The 18880-nt window shown below is 48.9% G+C and overlaps 1 protein-coding gene across 1 annotated transcript in view; it reads right to left on the reverse strand.

Annotated features, from left to right (window-relative positions):
* The window catches only part of SH3RF3 (SH3 domain containing ring finger 3), a 388315-nt gene that overhangs the window by 48321 nt on the left and 321114 nt on the right, over positions 1 to 18880 (reverse strand). Inside the window, 1 exon segment of the mRNA XM_058534325.1 lies at positions 15973 to 16307. Within this exon segment, the coding sequence (XP_058390308.1) occupies positions 15973 to 16307 (335 nt within the window).

Below are 18880 nucleotides of genomic sequence, written 5' to 3' on the forward strand. Positions count from 1 at the left end.
TCACACTTGCTAGCTTCCACAATCACGTGAGCCAATTCTTTCGGTTATGTTTCTCTGGAGAACCCTGAATGACAGAGATTTGGGTACCAGGAGTGATTCTAGAGGAGCAGAATCTTAAACATGAGTCTGTGAATTGGTTCTATGTTTTCTGGAATGAGTTCTCTAAGCTGATTAGATCTAAACACCCTGTGACTCTATTTTCATAGTGTTAAAGAGCGATCGTCCATGGTAAGATGTGGCACTAGAGACACGCGAAGTATCACATCGCATACTCCTAATCAAACAGTCTCAGGAGGCAAGGGGCTGGATGACCATGTATAGGACACCTTAGAACATTTTGTCCAACTCACAAGTATAATGAGATTGGCTGGTTGCTCTTAACTACGCTGGACAAACGATGAGCTCAGGATTTCAAATTCCCAGCTCAAGTGACACATAAGTGACCTGAAAGTTTCTATCTCTGCCCTGAAAGAAATCCTTGTCTCCTGTAGCCCCAGAGCTGAGATCTCTGAAAATTAAACCCAGAGTTTCATCCTGGAGTGGCTGAACCACTATGCTGTGTGAATACCCACCCTCGCAGGATGTCTGTTGTCTAACTGAGGGCAATGGTTGGGAAGGAATGGGATCCTGAAAGTTGGAATGGGAACATATGGCCAGATTCTATTGAAGCTAGAGACACTGAACCCCTAAATTCTGCTGAGTCTTCTTTGCCAATAGAAGCAGCCCTTCCATCCCTGTCTGAGGACCGCTGCATTGCCTGAGGAACCCGTTATGGCCTCCCCTGAAGGAGTTGCCTTGCAAGACACTGATGATTCTCCGCAGGACCCACCCCACCATCCTTTTATGCTTCTAGACCTATAACTAGACTCAAGTCTGAGCAGGCCCCGAAAGGTGTGGTACAAAGTATGACCCAAGAGGAAGTGTGTTACACTCCAACAGAACTGCATGACTTTTCCAATTTATACAGAAATAAATCTGGGGAATATGTGTGGCAACGGATATTAAGGGTGTGGGATAATGGTGAAAGAAACACAGTTAGAGCAGGCCAAATTTGTTGATAATGGGCCTTAATTGGCTAACAGAGACTCTGGATTTAATGCTATGGCTCAAGGTATGGAAAGGGCTCTAACAGTTTGTTTGGTTGGTTAGCTGAAACATGGACCGAAAGGTGACCTACAGTAAATGCGGCTGAAATGCCAGACCTGCCCTGGTATACTGTAGAAGAAGGCACCCAGAAACTTAGGGAGCCTGAAATGTTCGAGCAGACTTACCATGTGAGCCTGTTCACAATCCCACGCTGGTCCAGAGGACAGACCTGTGAGAAGAGCAGCAGCATCCTTGCAGAGCTCTGTGATCACCCTTCTCCGTGGGCAGACCTCACAGTGGGAACTGCAGCACTGAACTGGGAAGCCTGAATGGAACGGGAGTAACTGGACCCTGAGGTGGCAGGGACCAAGTGGAGGTACTCCATTGCCAAAGGCAAGGTGGGCACAGTTACCATAACGGACAGCAGAGTCAAACAGTCTGATTTGTGCAGACCTATGGCACTGGGTGGTTGATCACGGTGTCCCTAGAACAGAAGTAGCTGGGCAGTCTACTAAATTCTGACTTGATCTGTATAAGCAGAAGAGTTCTAGGTCTAGTGAAGAGAAGACTAATTAGAATCATAAAAACAGCGAGTTACAGCCCTTCAGTCAATTCCCAGACTTACAATTTACAGGCCCAGAACCCCTTCAATGAAAGGGAAGGTAGGTCCTCTTGAGGAAGGACCCTGCTACATTGCCAACAATTTATACTGTTAATCTTTCTCCCGGCCTTTCCCAAAAGACCCTACAGCTTTTTACCAGAATAACTGTGCACTGGGGAAAAGGAAAGAATCAGACATTTCAGGGACAATTGGACACAGGCTCTAAACTGCCATTAATTTCAGGAGACCTAAAATGTCATTGTGGTCCCCTAGTCAGAGTAAGGGGCCTATCGAGGTAGGGTGATCAATGGAGATTTAGCTCAGGTCCACCTTATTATAGGTCCAGTGGGTCCTCGAACCCATTTTGAGTTTTTTTCCCCCAGTTCCAGAATATATAACTAGAGAACGTATACTCAGCAACTGGGAGAATCCCCACATTGGCTCCCTGACCCATGGAGTGAGGGCTGTAATGGTGGGAAAGGCCAAGTGGAAGCCGTTAGAGCTGCCCCTACCCAGGAAAATAGTAAACCAAAAGCAGTGATGCATTCCTGGAGGGACTGCAAAGATTTGTGCCATCATTAAAGACTTGAAAGATGCGAGGGTGGTGATCCCCACCACATCCCCTTCAACTCCCCTATTTGATCTGTGCAGAAGACAGATGAATCTTGGAGAATGACAGTGGTTTGTCATAAACTTAACCAGGTGGTGACTCCAACTGCAGCTGGTGTACTGGACGTGGTTTCATTCCTTGAGCAAATTAACGCATCCTCTGGTACCTGGTGTGCAGCTATTGATCCAGCAAATGTTCTTTTCTCCACAGTTATTAATAAGACCCACCAGAAGCTGTTTGCTTTCAGCTGGCAAGGCCAACAATACACCTTTCACTGTTGTACCTCAGGGGTGTATGAACTCTGCAGACCCACGTCATAATTTAGTTTGCAGGGATCTTGATCACCTTTCCTTTCCAAAAGACATCACACTGATTAATTACATTGGTGACATTATCTGATTGGACCATTATGCTGCTTGGAGCTATTGAGCAAGAAGCAGCAACTACTCTAGACTTGGTGAGACATTTGCATTCAGAGGGTGGGAAATAAATCCAACAAAAATTCAGGGGCTTTCCACTCAGTGAAATTTCTCGAGTCCAGTGGTGCGAGACATGTCAAGATATCCCTTCTAAGGTGAAGGGTAAGTTGTTGCAGCTGGCCCCTCCCACAACTAAAAGAGAGACACAATGCCTAGTGGGCCTCTTTGGATTTTGGAGGCAACATAGTCCTCACTTGGGTGTGCTAACGTAGCCCATTTACTTAGTGAGCTGAAAAGGCTACTGGTTTTGAGTGGGGCCCAGAACAAGAGAAGGCTCTGCAACAGATCCAGGCACTATGCAAACTGCTCTGCCACTTGGACCATCTGATCCAGCAGACCCCATGGTGCTTGAAGTGTCAGTGGTAGTTAGGGATGCTGTTTGGAGCATCTGACAGGTCCTAACAGGTGAACTGCAGCACAGGCCCAAAAGCCTTCGGCTTTTGGTGCAAAGCCCTGCCAGCCTCTTCAAACAGTTACTCTCCTGTTGAGAAACAGCTTTTGGCTTGCTACTAGGTCTTAGCAGAGAATGAACTTTGAGGGCAGAACTTGGAGCAGCACACGTGGTTGGTAATTTTGCTTGGAAGGAGAAATGGCTACAGGTGTGATTGTCTAGTGATTCATAGGCTGCATGTGGTCAGGAACTTGGAAGAAATGTAATTGGAAAATCGGTGACAAGGAGGTCTGGGAAAGTGGTATATGGATAGACTTCTATGAATGGGAAAAAAAACGTGGAAATAAATTAGTGTTCCATGTGAATGCCACCAAAGGCTGACTACAGCAGAGGAGGATTTTAATGGCCCATTCTGAGGATACCAGTCATCCTCTTTCCCCAGCCAGTCCTCTCAAAGTGACCATGGTGGCAGGGTGGAAGTTACGCATGGGCTCAGTATCATGGACTTCCACTCACCAAGGCCATTTTGGTTAGTAGCCACTGCTGAGTGTCCAATCTGCCAGGAGCAGAGACCAACACTGAGCCCCCAATATGGTACCATTCCCTGGGTGATCAGCCAACTACCTGGTGGCAGGTTGATTACACTGGACCACTTTCATCATGGAAGAGGCACCACTGTGTTCCCACTGGACTAGACACTTACTCTGAATATGCATTTGCCTTTCCTAAATGTAATGTTTCCACCAAAACTACCATTCATGGACTTACACAATGTCTTATCCACCATCATAGTATTCCACACAGCATTGCTTCTGATCAAAGAACTCACTTCACAACAAATGAAGTGTGGTAATGGGCCCATTATCACAGAATTCATCGGTGTTACCATGTCCTCCACCATCCTGAAGCAGCAGGCTGGATAGAATGGTGGAATGGCCTTTTGAAGATTTAGCTACAGTACCAGCGAGGTGACAACACCTTGCAGGACTGGGGCAAGGTTCTCCAGGAGGCTGTATATGCTCTGAATCGGCGTTCAGTAAGTATTCCTCCCATAGCCAGGAGTCACGGGTCCAGGAATCAACGAGTGGAAACGGGAGCGGCACCACTCACTGTTACTCCTAGTGACCCACTAGCGAAACTTCTGCTTTCTGTCCCTGGGACCTTATGCTCTGCTGGCCTAGAGGGCTTATTTCCAAAGGGAGGAATGCTTCCGCCAGGAGACACGGCAATGATTCCATTGAACTGGAAGTTAAGACTGCTGCCCGGCCACTTTGGGCTTTTCATGCATCTAAATCAACAGGCAAAGAAGGAAGTTACCGTCCTGGATGAGGTGACTGATCCTGACTGCCAAGGGGAAATTGGACGGCTACTCCTCAGTGGAGGTAAGGAAGAGTATGTCTGGAATACAGGAGCTCCCTTAGGGCATCTCTTAGTATTACCATGCCCTGTGATTAAAAATCAATGGAAAAATACAACAACCCAATTCAGACAGGACTGCTAACGGCCTAGACTCTTCAGGAATGAAGATTTGAGTGTCCCGCCCCCAGGAAAAGAACCACGACTAGCTGAGGTGCTTGCCAATGGCAAAGGGAATATAAAATGGGTAGTGGAAGAAGGTGGTTATGAATACCAGCTATGACCACCTGACCAGCAAGAGAAAGGAGGACTGTACGGTTATGAGAATTTCCTCCTTATTTTGTTGTGAATACGTTTGTGTGTGTGTGTGTGTGGGTATATATATATAAAATATCTTTGTTTTCTTCACTCTCTTATCCCCTTATCATGTAACATAAGTTGTATTGACTTTATATCACAGTATTTGTTAACTTCACATCACAGTATTCAAATTACAGGATATCAAGAGAAGAGTGAATATCACCTAAAGACTTTGGATCCTCTTCGGGGGAAAGGGTTAGTGAATTTTCAGCTGTACCCAGGATTGTTGTATCATGTTAGGCAGAAGCATGACTTCACTATTGTCTTTATTTGAAGACTAAGTACAGTTTACAGAGATGAGTATGGGTGCCAAGTTGACAGAGGTTGACTGTAATGGTTAATTTTATGTCAACTTGGCTAGTCTGTGGTACCCAGTTTTAGTCAAACACTACTCTAGATGTTGCTGTGAAGGTACATTGTAGATGTGATTAACTTCTACAACAAATTAAGTAAAGGAGATTACTTAGAGCATGTGCCTCAACAATGTGGGTGGGCCTCATATAATCAGTTGAAGGACTTAAGAGCAATCTGAGGTTTCCTGGAGAAGTAAAATTTCTGCCTCAAGATGGCAGCATCAACTCCTGCCTGAGTTTTCAGCCTGTTGGCCTGCTCCACAGATTTTCAGCTTGCCAGCCTCCACAATCATCATATGAGCCAATTCCTTAAAAGAAATGTTTTTACCTATATATCCTTTTGGTTTTGTTTCTCTGGAGAACACTGACTGATACAAATCAATAATTAATTTTTTAGTAGTTAGCAGAAAACATTACAGGCATACCTCACTTTATTGTGCTTTTTATGGCGCTTCACAGATAACTATGTTTTTTACAAATTGAAGGTCTGTGGCAACATTGCATCAAGCAAGTCTATCGGCACCATTTTTCTGACAGCATTTGCTCACTTTGTGTCACATTTTGGTAATTCTCACAATATTTCAAACTTTTCCATTGTTACTCTATTCTTATGGTGATCTGTGATCAGTGGTCTTTGATGGCACTATTCTAATTTTTTTAGGGCACCATGAAGCATGCCCATATAAGACTGGAACTTAATTGATAAATGTTGTGAGTGTTCTGATTGCTCCACTGACCAGCTGTTTCCCGTCTCTCTCCCTCTCCTTGAGCCTCCCTACTCCCTGAAACTCAACAATATTGAAATTAGGCCAATTAATAACCCTACAATGGCCTCTAAGGGTTCAAGTGAAAGGAAGAGTCGCACATCTCTCACTTTAAATTGGAAAGTAGAAATGATTAAGCTTAGTGAAGAAGGCATGTTGAAAGCCAAGACAGGCTGAAAGGTAGGCATCTTGCGTCAAATAGTTAGCCAGGTTGTGAGTACAACGGAAAAGTTCTTGAAGGAAATTAAAAGTGCTACTCCAGTGAACACACAAATGATAAGACGGTGAAACAGCCTTATTGCTGACATGGAGAAAGTTTTGGTGGTCTGGAGAGAAGATCAAACCAGTCACAACATTCCCTTAAGCCAAAGCCTAATCCAGAGCAAGGCCCTAACTCTCCTCAATTCTCTGAAGGCTGAGAGAGGTGAGGAAGCTGCAGAAGAAAAGTTTGAAGCTAACAGAGGTTGATTCATGAGGTTTAAGGAAAGAAGCCATCTCCATAACATAAAAGTGCAAGGTGAAGCAGCAAGTGCTGGCGTAGAAGCTGCAAGTTATCCAGAAGGTCTGGCTAAGATAATTAATGAAGGTGACTACACTAAACAACAGATTTTCAATGTAGATGAAGCATCCTTATCTTGGAAGAAGATGCCATCTAAGACTTTCATAGCTAGAGAGGAGAAGTCAATCCCTGGCCTCAAAGCTTCAAAGGACAGGCTGACTCTCTTGTTGGGGGCTAATGCAGCTGTGACTTGCAGTTGAAGCCAATGCTCATTTACCATTCTGAAAATCCTAGGGCCCTTAAGAATTATGCTAAGCCTACTTTGCCTGTGCTCTATAAATGGAACAACAAAGCCTGGATGACAGCACATCTATTTACAACATGGTTTACTGAATAATTTAAGCCCATTGTTGAGACCTATTGTTCAGTAAAAAAGATTCCTTTCAAAATATTACTGTTCATTGACAATGCACCTGGTCTCCCAAGAGCTCTGGTGGAGATGTACGAGATTAATGTTGTTTTCATGCCTGCTAACACAATATCCATTCTGCAGACCACGGAACAAGAAGTAATTTTGATTTCAAGTCTTATTATTTAAGAAGTACATTTCATAAGGCCATAGCTGCCATGTATAGTGATTCCTCTGATAATCTGAGCAAGGTAAATTGAAAACCTTCTGGAAAGGATTCACCATTCTAGATGGCATTAAGAACATTTATGGTTCATCGGAAGAGGTCAAAACATCAACATTAACAGGAGGTTGGAAGAAGTTGATTCCAACTGTCGTGGACGACTTTGAGGGGTTCAAGACTTCAGTGGAGGAAGTAACTGCAGATGTGGTGGAAATAACAAGAGAACAAAATTAGAAGTTGAGCCTGAAGATGTGACTGAATTGCTGCAATCTCAGGATAAAACTTTAATGGTTGAGGAGTTGCTTCTTATGGATGAGCCAAGAAAGTGGTTTCTTGAGATGGAATCTATTCTGGGTGAAGATGCTGTGAAGATTGTTGAAATGACAACAAAGGATTTAGAATATCACATAAACTTAGTTGATAAAGCAGTGGCAGGGTATGAGAAGACTGACTCCAATTTTGAAAGAAGTTCTACGGTAGGTAAAATGCTATCAAACAGCATCGCACGCTACAGAGAAATCATTCGTGAAAGGAAGAGTCAATCGATGCGGCAAACTTCATTTTAAGAAATTGCCACAGCCCCCCACCTTCAGCAACCACCACCCTGATCAGTCAGCAGCCATCAACATGGAGGCGAGACCCTCCACCAGCAAAAAGGCGATGACTTGCTGCAGGCTCAGATGATGGTTAGCATTTTTTAGCAATAAAGTATTTTAAGGAAAGCATGTACATTGTTTTTTTAGACATAACGCTATTGATACTTAATCAACTACAGTACAGTGTTTACACTACTTTTATAGGCACTGGGAAACCAAAAAGCTCACATGACTCACTTTATTGCGATGTTTGCTTTTCTGCAGTGACCTGGAACTGAACCTGCAACATCTCCGAGGTGTGCCTGTGTTTCCATCTTAGTATTAAACAAACTGAAGTCTAAGAGACGGGTCTAAGATGATATAAAGTGAAGGAGAGAACAAGTAAGAGTCAGAAGGCAGTTGATACAAGCCAGAAATCTAGCCATTACTGCTAATCTTACAAAGAAATTGTAAAACAGGAACATTTTCATTACATTGACCCATTAGTTCTACTTGAGATGTGGATAGAAAGAGAATGACTCCTCTAAAAAGATTAATGAAATTTATTCTCATGCAATATGTAAATATGTCGTGTAATTTATTTAGATGTGGCCTGGAAGGAATTACTAAGCACATAAAATATCAGGCAAATGAAAATCAAGTCTGCCCAAGAGTGACTTCACCACGAGGAGATGACAGTGTAAAGCTGTCTTCCCCCGCTGAGGGGACAGAATGCCCCTGGCCTCCAGCACGGTCTGTGTGTTCAATAAAACCATAACAAACCAAACGACGACACCAGCACTCTGCTCTTCTCAGCACTGCCCTCAGCTATGGGACAAAACGGAAAAGCACTTACGAGTTCTCTAGAACATTAGAGATGCCCCATCATGCTGATATGTCTGCTTTCTGGGAAGGGCAGCCTGTTGGGTCCACTCTGTAGGCATTATCTCCTGGTGTGGTTTATGGGGTGTCTGCATATGTTTTTCTTTTGCACTGATTCCATCAGCTGAGATCTGGGCATTGAAGACCAAACAATATCCCACGTCTTTACGAGCAATGTGAGGACATGTCAATCGAAAAGGAAGGTGGTAACAGTGGTAGAATTTTGCAGAACAGAATTCAAACTTGATGTGGGAATCAAGTGTGCTCAGTGGCTCACAGCCACCCGAATGCCACTTGAATGTGTACTTTCTACCTCACAAGCCACACTGTCATATTCATCTCTTGGCTATCCCGGAGCGTTAGGTCTTGTGTCAGAAGAGTGCAAAATTCCCCAACAATCCTGACTAGTTATGGTAAACTCTGCCTTCTGGGAAGGGTTACAGAACCCCCACAGCTGTTACAGCTGATTCACAAATTCTTTTCCATTTCTAGAGTTTATTATTATTTAAAAAAAATAATTTTGGTTTAACGCTTTGGAGTTGAAACACAACTTCTGACTAAAATAGTTCTCCTGGGCTCCACACATCACTTAGGCTAAATGTCAGGTATGAAACTGACACCTTAAACAAACTCTTTATATCCGTGTTTCTTGGTGGGCATAGAAAAAATGAACCAGGAAAGGGAAGCTCCAGTGGTTGAGGAGATGAATAAATATTATTTCACAAATAGAGAACACCAGCCAATTCGGGTTCATTTTTGAGTAGCCTACATGTCTCAATTTGGCAATGTTAGGTGTCTTTTTTTTATCAAACTACAAAATCAATCTCCTTTTAATCTTTCATTAGAAGCCCCAGGAATATAAGTTTTACATCTGCATCTATCTCATAATTCTTATGGTATCTGGTCTTCAATGAATATCAAATTCTTAAGAATGATTTCTAATATTTTTGTTCCAAATCCTATGCTAAGTATTGACGAGATTAACTAATTTACTCCTCCCCAAAACTCAGGGTGTAGATGCTGCCATCCTTGTTTTACAGATGAGGAAAGTGAGGCATAGGAAGGCAAAAGAGCTTGTCCGAAGTCACACGGTCAGTCAACAGAAGAGCCCTGATCTACCCCAGGCAGCCCCACCCCAGACCCACCCTCTGTCTAATTAGTCCATTTGTGCCTTCTTCACCAAAGACAAATTTCACTCATTTTTGAAGTAATCTGGCTCCTGCTTCCTCTCTTCATCCCCAGCCACACCCTGAATGCTCAGAGGATGGGCCGCGGGACACCCAGTAGGAAAAGTTGGGAAATAGGGGCAGAGCAGAGGGAGCGGACACTCCCCTGAGCAGCAAGGCAAGTTTTTATTCCCAGTGATTACCAGCTGCAGGGCCTTGGGCAGGTCACCTTGCTCTCTGGACCTCCACATCCACATTTGACCTTGAAAGGGTCACCAGCACTCACTCTGCCAAGCCGAGATCCGGCAGTCTCATCCCAGGACAGAGGCTGGAGAAAAACTGGGGGACGGCCTGGCCTTGTGGCACCTTCTTGTTGGGGTGGGGGGGGCAAATGCCAAGAGAAGGTCTCCAGGCCACCTCTGAGCTCCCTGCAGACCAGGGTGGGGCCACCATCCTGCCCCACTCGGAGGTCTGTGTCCCGATGGGCTTGAGGAAGAAGCTGCTGCCCCATCACAGGGATGTGACGCTCCCGCAGCATGCCCCCATCTAAAAGTAAGTTTCCTGTAGAACTTCAGAATGCTGTGGTTTCAACAGCTCAGATTTGTGCTTGCAGGATGGGTTCATTTTCAGCCTGAAAATTACTCATCGGTCCAGTGTCAGCTTCCTTCACCCACAGAAGGCAGTCCACCTAAAGGGAGCTGAGCGGAAGGTCTGAAGTCCCTGGGGCTCCCAGAAGCCCCCGGCAGTCAGAAGGGGGACCTCTGCCCACCAGAGCGCCAACCCTCGTGCCAGGGGCAGGCAGAGCTGCCCAGCACGAGCGTCCCTGGGAGGAAGCAGGTATCCACAGACCACAACTGACCAGCTGCCCACTGGAGTCCTCTGTGACTCACTTGCAGGGCAGAGGGGGCTCCCTAAGCCCACAGGGATGTGCCACTTGGGCCTGTGGGCTCAGCGATGCTTCATGCGTCACCCTCTTCCGCTGAGGCCACACCTGAGACACAGCACTGGTCTGAGGGTCTCCGCATGGTTGGGCCTCACCCACAAGCAGGCCAGGGCAAGACTCCTCGAGATCAGTGTGAGGGTCAGGCCTGCGGTGGAATTCAGCTCTGGCAAGGTCAGACCCAGCCCACTCCCATCTCTGATTTACTGTCTGAGAGTCCACGCAGACACAGCAGGACACTCCCCACCGCCGGCTGGGCAGGTGGGGCGCACCCAGCTCATTGTGATGGCAGGAACACGCCTGCCTGTCCCTAAACTGGGGACGCACTGGCAGCAACGGAGATGTTGGTTACAGAGCCTACAGCAGCCCTCTTCCCAGTCCGCATTTTAGAAACAGCACACGCAAAGGCTTGGTTACTACAGGCAGCCCCAGTGGGAGGGAAAGACATCACAAACCGGGGATTCTTCCCTCAGAAAAGAGCTTCCTCCTCAAGGTCTCTTTAGATTGCACATTCCTGTTTTCATTAAAAATATAATTGTAACCCTATTAATAGGTGCCCTTTTATCAACTACCATATATACACATACTTTTAAACGGGTGGAGTATAGACAGTAAAGAACAAATTCACCTGCAGACACACTTCCCAGGGGTCCCCGCCACAGGCCAGGCCTCCTTGCTGTTGCTGTGCACCTCCTGCCAGCTCTCCTGCTCCCCAAAGCCTTAGTCATCAAGGCCACACCATCCATGTGGATTTGGTCATGTGGTTCACTACCACATGGGCTCCGGCTCCAACTGAGGCCAAAGTAGAGCCAGAAAGCAGACACCTCAGCTCACACTCCTCTCTCCTGGGCTGCCCTCACAGCCTCCTGCCAGCAGCTACCCAGACTTCTCACTGCAGAACTCCTGGTCAAGCCAAAAACACCAGGCGACGGCCTCACAGGGACTGGGAGGCCACCACAAGTCAGCACACTGGAGCCAAGATAGCACTGACATAGGAGTTGGGGACCAGAGTTCTTATGCTGGCTCCACACAGTGCTGTGTGACCCAGGCAAGTCTCTCAGCATCTCTGAGCCTCAGGAGCATCATCGAAAATGAGCAGTTTAATGGAAAGATCTTCAGAGGCTCTTTCCTGTTCCAATATTCCATTATTCTGTGAAACTGAAACTAGCTCACCCATAAGCAGAAAGTTACCTTTCTTCTGGCCCATCACGTCCAGGATTTCTCCCACGTCATGGGAGTGAGCACTCACCAGCAGCAGTCCCAGCTCTCTGCCAGACACCCACAGATGCCTTCTGAGAGCAAGGCACTCCTCAGGGCCTGTCAGGCAGGACTCGGGGGCTTTTTTGAAATAAATTTTATATCAGGACACAGCACATGCAACAACAACCACCATTTCCACCAAATATACTGACCCCTACTGTGTGCTGTGCATGCTGATCTATTCCAGTCTATGCAGCCTATTCGATCTAAATAAAAATGTTGGTCCAAATACACTAAATCGGTTTCGTGCCTTGTGAATGGGTCGTTTTCAAACATGTGGTTTGAAAGATGCAGCTGTAGAGATCACAGGAAAGGGCACGTGCCCCATGAGCACGCTCACTAGGGCAGCAGGAGGTGCAGGTAGGCACCAGCAGGAGAACCCTCCAAGGGGACAGTTCCCTGCAAGACAGAGAGCAAGACGGCGAGGCACCGGGGACTCAGAGCAGGGGAGGGGCACAGCAACGCCCTTCCATCAGGCCTTGAGTTCCACCCTTCTGCCCAGCGCCAGGCCACTCAAATCGCTGAACAGCGAGGCGGATAATGAGGCCCTTCCAGGGTCACCTGCTGCCGCCCAGCTGTCAGGCTGAAGCCCCTAGGAAGCCTCTGTCCCTGTCCCTGTACTGGAGTCTGCGTTCCTCCAGGCCAGGGCTGAGCCTTCTGTGGCTACAGACCCCCGGCGTTCCCCGTCTTTGTCACTGTGGCTGGCAGGGTGAGGGCCCGCGGGCACACTGCTGGACTGTGCACCACTCGGCAGGAGGTGGAGCTGCGGGGAGCTGGCGGCCGGCCCGGGGCAGGAAGGTGAGCAGCCTGATGCTCGGTGGCGGGGGGCGGCTGCACCCTGGCAGAAGCCAGGGGCCCAGAGCAGAGCTCTGGCTCAGGACCCAGTCTATAGGAAGAATCCCCACTCTGCCAGCACCGTGTCTTTCCACAGGCCTCCCCTGCCCAACACTGGGTCACGCAGGGCCAAGAGGCGGGGCCTGCCTGGAGCAGGGCCGAAAGGCCCAATCCCACAGGCCAACAGAAGAGGACCAGCCTCCTGGGGTCTCCACCACTGCGGCTGACGCACAAGCTGGGTTGGGCCTCTTCCTTCTCCAGGGGAGAAGGGACGCTGGGGCATAAATCTCCCAGGCTCCTGAGAGAGAGCCACCCCTAGCCTACCTCGGCGCCGGGGGCCCCATCAGTTACGGCTCTCTCTCGTGCACATTTCAGCAGAGCTCGGCACCATGAAAACCCGCAGACGCTGAGGTCCCTATCTCTGTGGACGGGGGAGCGCACTGTCTTTCCTCGAGGAAGATTCAATAACAGCAACAGCCCAGAGAATACTGCCAATTACTTTAAAAAATCCTTTCACTGTAATTAGACATGTGCACATCTACGATGGGGTTACTCAGAAACAGATTTGAAGCCGATAGCTCTGTTCTCAACGTTGGTCAAATGTGTTGAGCTGTGGTCATGGTCGGGGCAAGGGGAGGCGGCAGGGTCCTGCCAGAGCACTGCAGGCTCGGAGCCCAGCACCCAGTTCACCCCAGCAGCCAGCGTCTGCTCTTCTCCTAGAAACGGCAACTGTGGACGCTCCGCACCTTACTCCAAAGGAGGAAAACTTCAACTGGGGATACAGAGGGGAACATTAACAGGTGCTTTTTCAGAGCAGTGCTTTGTATTTTGCTTTGTTTGAGAGGTGAGAAAGGAAAACCACACGTAACATGTGGAAGGAGATACACTTCTCTTCTGGGCTTTGACGCTGACGACGGCTGCTGTACCTATGGACACATGCTGACTCCATCCCACGAAGTCCACTTCACTTCCTCCCTGGGACCACAGCACGGACGGCTCCCCGTGCGAGAGCAGTGTGGGTACAGGCTGGTTTGGACTGTGTGTGTCCACCGCCAGGCCCGACTTGGGGAGATGTCAGAGCGAAGCTGACACATCTGCTGCTTTCCGTCTGGGAGCAGGGCTTCCTTCCAGGTACCTTTCACCAAGAGGGACCTTTCGGGGGTCCACTGGACTCAGCTGTTCCTTGCTGAGGGAGGAGAACTGTTAGCAGAGTGTAAGCCTTGAGTGAAAGCAAAATACCTGCTAAGCGTCTACCAGGCAGATGTTGAGAGCCGCCCAGCGCTGTTGTCGTTAGCGACACACATGTGAGGGCAGAGACAGTGACCAGTATCGCTCCCCGTGTAGAGTCCTGCCAGCCTGACTCTGCTCAGCAGCAGCCCTGTTGAAGCCAGCCCTGTCTGTTCCACAAAGACAGAGGGAGTTTTTTGGCAAAGAACCCGAAATGTTTATAGAGCTAACACAGCTCTTCTCTCTCCAAGCCCATCCCCCTGTTTTTTTCTTAGCAGCTCGGAGGCCTAGGTGATCTGTCTTCCAGGAAGGATGTCCAAGTAAGAGGGTGGGCCCAAACCCCACCTCTGCCTCCTGACGAGACCCAGCTCGTCTCCTAACAAGGCTGTAAGGTGGCAAGGAGCAGATCAAGAGTTTGTGATTTTCAAGCAGGCATGGACACAACGTGCAGAGGAGCCATCTCATGTCACGCCCAGGTGCCCCGCTGGTCTCAAGGAGATGAGCTTTGCTGGCTGAGAGTGCAGCAGCAGTGGCTGTGACAGAGGCCTCTTCCATACCAGTGAGCTGGGAGTAACATTCCTCTGCACCAGACGAGACGGGTGGTGAGAAGGCCTGGGCATGGATCCAGAGGTCCTGAGGAGGCTGGGTGTGCATCTCTGTGAGGGACAGGGGCTCCTGCGGAGCACGGGGTGTGAGGGACCTGGGCTCCTGCAGAGCACGGGGTAGTGATTGGGTGGGCATGCCTCCAGGGGATCCTAGGGAGATGGCCTGAATTGGCAATGCTGGTTTTGGTATTGTCCCCAAGGAACAAGAGAGGCTGTCCTCACTTTGAATACCGCATCTAGTGTTGAGGGTCCTATCCAAACCCTGGCTAGCATGCTCTACTCAAGACTGGCTTTATATAGAAAGGTTTTAAAAGATCCACAAAATGTAGTAAAGCTAAGAGAGAATGAGAATCAACCGTTCATACAGCATGGCCGATAAAGAGAGGGGTTCCCTGCTGAAGGTCTTGGCCCACACTGCCCAGTGTAGCCGAGGACAGCGCACAGGCCCCTGAGCCCTGAGGATGTCTCATGGGACTCCACACTGCTGTCAGACTGAATATGACAAAAGGGGAGACATCTCATCAACACATTTTTTACATAGATTACATGTAGAAATTATAATATTTTGGATATTAGGTTTACTAGATTATGCCATTAAAATGAATTTTACCTCTTAATTTTATTTTTAAACTATCTTAACTTTTTAAAAACGTGGCTACTGGAAAATTTTAAATTAGATACGTGGCTTGAACTATAGTTTTATTGGACAGCACTGATTTAGAAATCTGGATTCCAATCCTGGCTAATCCAATGTGTAGGTGGGTGGCAACTGAGGCAAGTACACTGGACTCAGATTTCTTTTGTGAAACAAGCCCACTTTCCTTCACAGGAAGTGAAGGAAACCATCTGGCGCCATCCTCCTCTTGCTTCTCCTGAGAGAGCGGCCTGTCTCAGGTGGTTGGGCAGGTTGTGGACTGCACCAGGAGGATACATTGAAGGGAGGGGTGCTGTTCACACTGCATATAAGCAGATTTGTGTACTTATTATTATAATATCCTGGCACATGGCAGTAAGTATCTTCTTTTGACAAAATGAGTGTATTACAATGATTTTCCAATGGACGGCACTAGAGCGTCTTGGGCAGGAGATACCGGTTTTCTGATTTCCATGAAAATGCAGCCGGGCCCCTGTCAGCCCTACCTGACCTGAGACCCGCTTGAATTCCACATCCAGGACCAGCGGCTGTGCTGGTTTGACCCCCATCTCTGCCACGTGCCTGATGCCTCTGAGGGCAGGGCCTCGGTGCCCACGTTCAAGTCTTAATTGTACAAAACGTCTTTGGGATCTGGTGCCAAAGAGTTACAGTAACCAGCGGGGCCAGGGCCAGGGCTCGCCCAGGACGGGCCACTTACCTTTTCACTTTTCTTCTCGTCTGGTTTGTGTCCCGTGTTGGCAGGGCCAGATGTCGACAGGCCACCGACGGGCCCCCCTCCAGCCTCCCCGTTGATGTTGGCAGCAGTGACGTTGGGAGGTGTGATGGCCGATGCTGCTGACGTGAGGGGGATGGCTGGCCGGGCGCACTGGGCCCCGAGGACCATCTGCATCGGGGGCTGGTGGATGTGCTGTGGGGACACCACAGAGTGGGGCCTGAGGCTGGCGGCGGGCAGGTGGGACGGAGAGTTCTGTGTGCGCAGGGGCGACACTGTGGCCGTCGGTCGGTCCTGAGCCTGAGCTGACGAGTGGGCAGCTGGAGCAGCGGGTGAGAGAGAGAGGGTTGAAAGGTTAGTTTGCAACCTGCAGTGCAATTGCAACGGACTCTTTCCTCGGCCTCGTCCTCCTAGTGCCACAGCCTGGCTCTGAAGTCTCTCCAGACCGGCCACACTTCACAGGGCGAGAGACTAAAGCTGAGCATTCCTGCAAAGGCATTCCTTTCTTCCCAAAGCCCTGCCGCCACACAAAACAGCCCTCCCTCAGGAGCAGCCAAAATGCCTTCCCCAAGCTTGCAGTGAGTGCGGGCACGCTCTCAGTGCTCCGTGAAGTCTTTGAACTGGTTTTCTCTGCTGTGATGAACTAACACACTCAGAAGATTTTTAAAAACACCTTTGTTGGAATGTTCATAAAAGTAAAGCCCGTGAAAGAATCTTGAAGAAGCCTCCAGATGCCCTGAATTATTAGACCCCACTGCCTGTAAGGTGATCATTTTCTACAGGTCAACTCTGGTCAGTCTTGACCCCAGAACTGTGATGGCCCGCCCAGTCCTTGCTTCTCACCCTTGGTACCTGACGCGGCTGAGCCAGCTTTAGCTGGGCACGATCCATCACAGGAAGAAAGCAGGGGCCTTTCTCCCCACTGCAGCCTCGGGGCGAAGCCCAGCGCTGCTCCCACTGCAATCTGCCTGCAGGCGTCGTCCTGCCTGCACGTGAAGGGACAGAGTTTCTGGATTTATTGAGCAGGAGCCTCACAACTCTGAACCCGCCCTCTTGCCCTGCAAAAACGCTCCCTGAGGACGTCAGGAGTCTAAAGGCACAACACTTGTAAAACTCTGCCATTTGAAAAGATAAAGTTCTCTCTAAACAGCGCCATATTAAAATTAATCCTGCCATACCTTGTGTTAGAAATTTTGAAGAACTGTCTCCTTACTAATTACAGATGAAAAAAATAGGGGGAGAGGATGAGCCACACGGGAGGGACAGTGACTCGCAGCCTGGGCTGCTCTGACCCAAAAGGAGAGACACAGGTGGGGGCAGCAGACAGCACTTCACACCGTGTCCGATCCACACCAGGCAACCCAGATACAGCCATGTTCGCATTGTTACGTCAGAGGAAAATTACATCAAGCTGTTGCTATTTTCTACCACCAGAATTCGTGGCTTCAGCAAGAAACAAAAAGTTCATGCAATAAAACAATACCTCAGCCCCCAAATACGCCTTGAATAGATAATGTACTCATAAATCCTAACAGCTTCTCCCAGGCAGTGAAGTAACTCCCTCCACCTGCGAGCTAGGCCTCCTTCCTTTTGGCAGACTGTGGGAAGAGCTTTGAGATCTAATTATGTGATCGTGGGTTCTCTCAGACTCAGGCTGTGTCCTTGTTTCCAGGAGGTGAAATATATAAAGGCTGATTTATGGTTTTAAAAAACTATTCAGGGGCCGGCCCTGTGGCTTAGCGGTTAAGTGCTCGTGCTCCGCTACTGGCGGCCCGGGTTCGGATCCCGGGCGCGCACCGACGCACCACTTCTCCAGCCATGCTGAGGCCGCGTCCCACAGACAGCAACTAGAAGGATGTGCAACTATGACGTACAACTATCTACTGGGGCTTTGGGGGAAAACAAGGAGGAGGATTAGGCAATGGATGTTAGCTCAGAGCCGGTCTTCCTCAGCAAAAAAGACGAGGATTAGCATGGATGTTAGCTCAGGCCTGATCTTCCTCACCAAAAAAAAAAAGAAAGAAGAAAGATATTTAAAAAACTATTCAGGGTTTGGGAGGGGTTTGGATCCTCACTCAATGTGGCTCCACATTTCAAAAGGAAGACCAGGTCCATTCTGCAGATAGATGACGCCAGTGGGGTCATTTAATCACCCCGAGGTGACTCGTGACTCAGACGGGCTCCTGGGGCCATTTATCTCCCTCTCCCCTGCTGTCTGCACTCTCCTTCACCCCAACCCACCGGCCCCTGGAATGGAAGTGACGGCTCAGCTAGGGAAGGGCAGTCACACTCGGGCCCAGAGCTCAGTCTGCAGGGCTGCTCCAGGTTCCTCCTGCGGGCCCCACCCAGCTCACCCCCACCTCTGGCCAGCTTCCATGTGACTGCCACATCACTCTGCTAAACTGGACGCAAAAGAGAGCGTGTTCCCGAAAGTTCTAAGCCTATCTGCCACGCACGCTCTCTGATGCCATCTCCTAACCTCTCCCTCACCCACTCTGGCCCTGGCTGCGCGCACACATGCAGGTGCTCTCACCTCAGGGACTTGGGGCCGGACAGTCTGTCGCGGACTGCTCTTCCCCCAGAGAGCTGCCCGGCAGGACCCGGGCTGCCTCCAGTCAGCTCAGCCGCATTCTCAGAGAGGCCTGCCCTAACCAACCCCCAAGCAAGCCACCCACCTTTGGGGGGCTCAGCCCCTCTGGCCTGCTCTCACTTTCCTTTTCTCCCAAGGCACTCATCTCCTTTAGTGGTCTGTGTGTTGTGTATCGATTGTTCATGTCTGTGTCCCCACCCCACAGGGTGAGCTCTGGTGGGGGTGGGGGGCAGGTGCGGGAACAGCTGCTGTGTAATTCACTAACAAATTCCAAACAGCAGGAACAGTGCTCGCCATGTAGTG

The sequence above is a fragment of the Diceros bicornis genome, chromosome 40 (genome assembly GCF_020826845.1).
Source record: "Diceros bicornis minor isolate mBicDic1 chromosome 40, mDicBic1.mat.cur, whole genome shotgun sequence".
NCBI classification, from domain to species: Eukaryota; Metazoa; Chordata; class Mammalia; order Perissodactyla; family Rhinocerotidae; genus Diceros; species Diceros bicornis.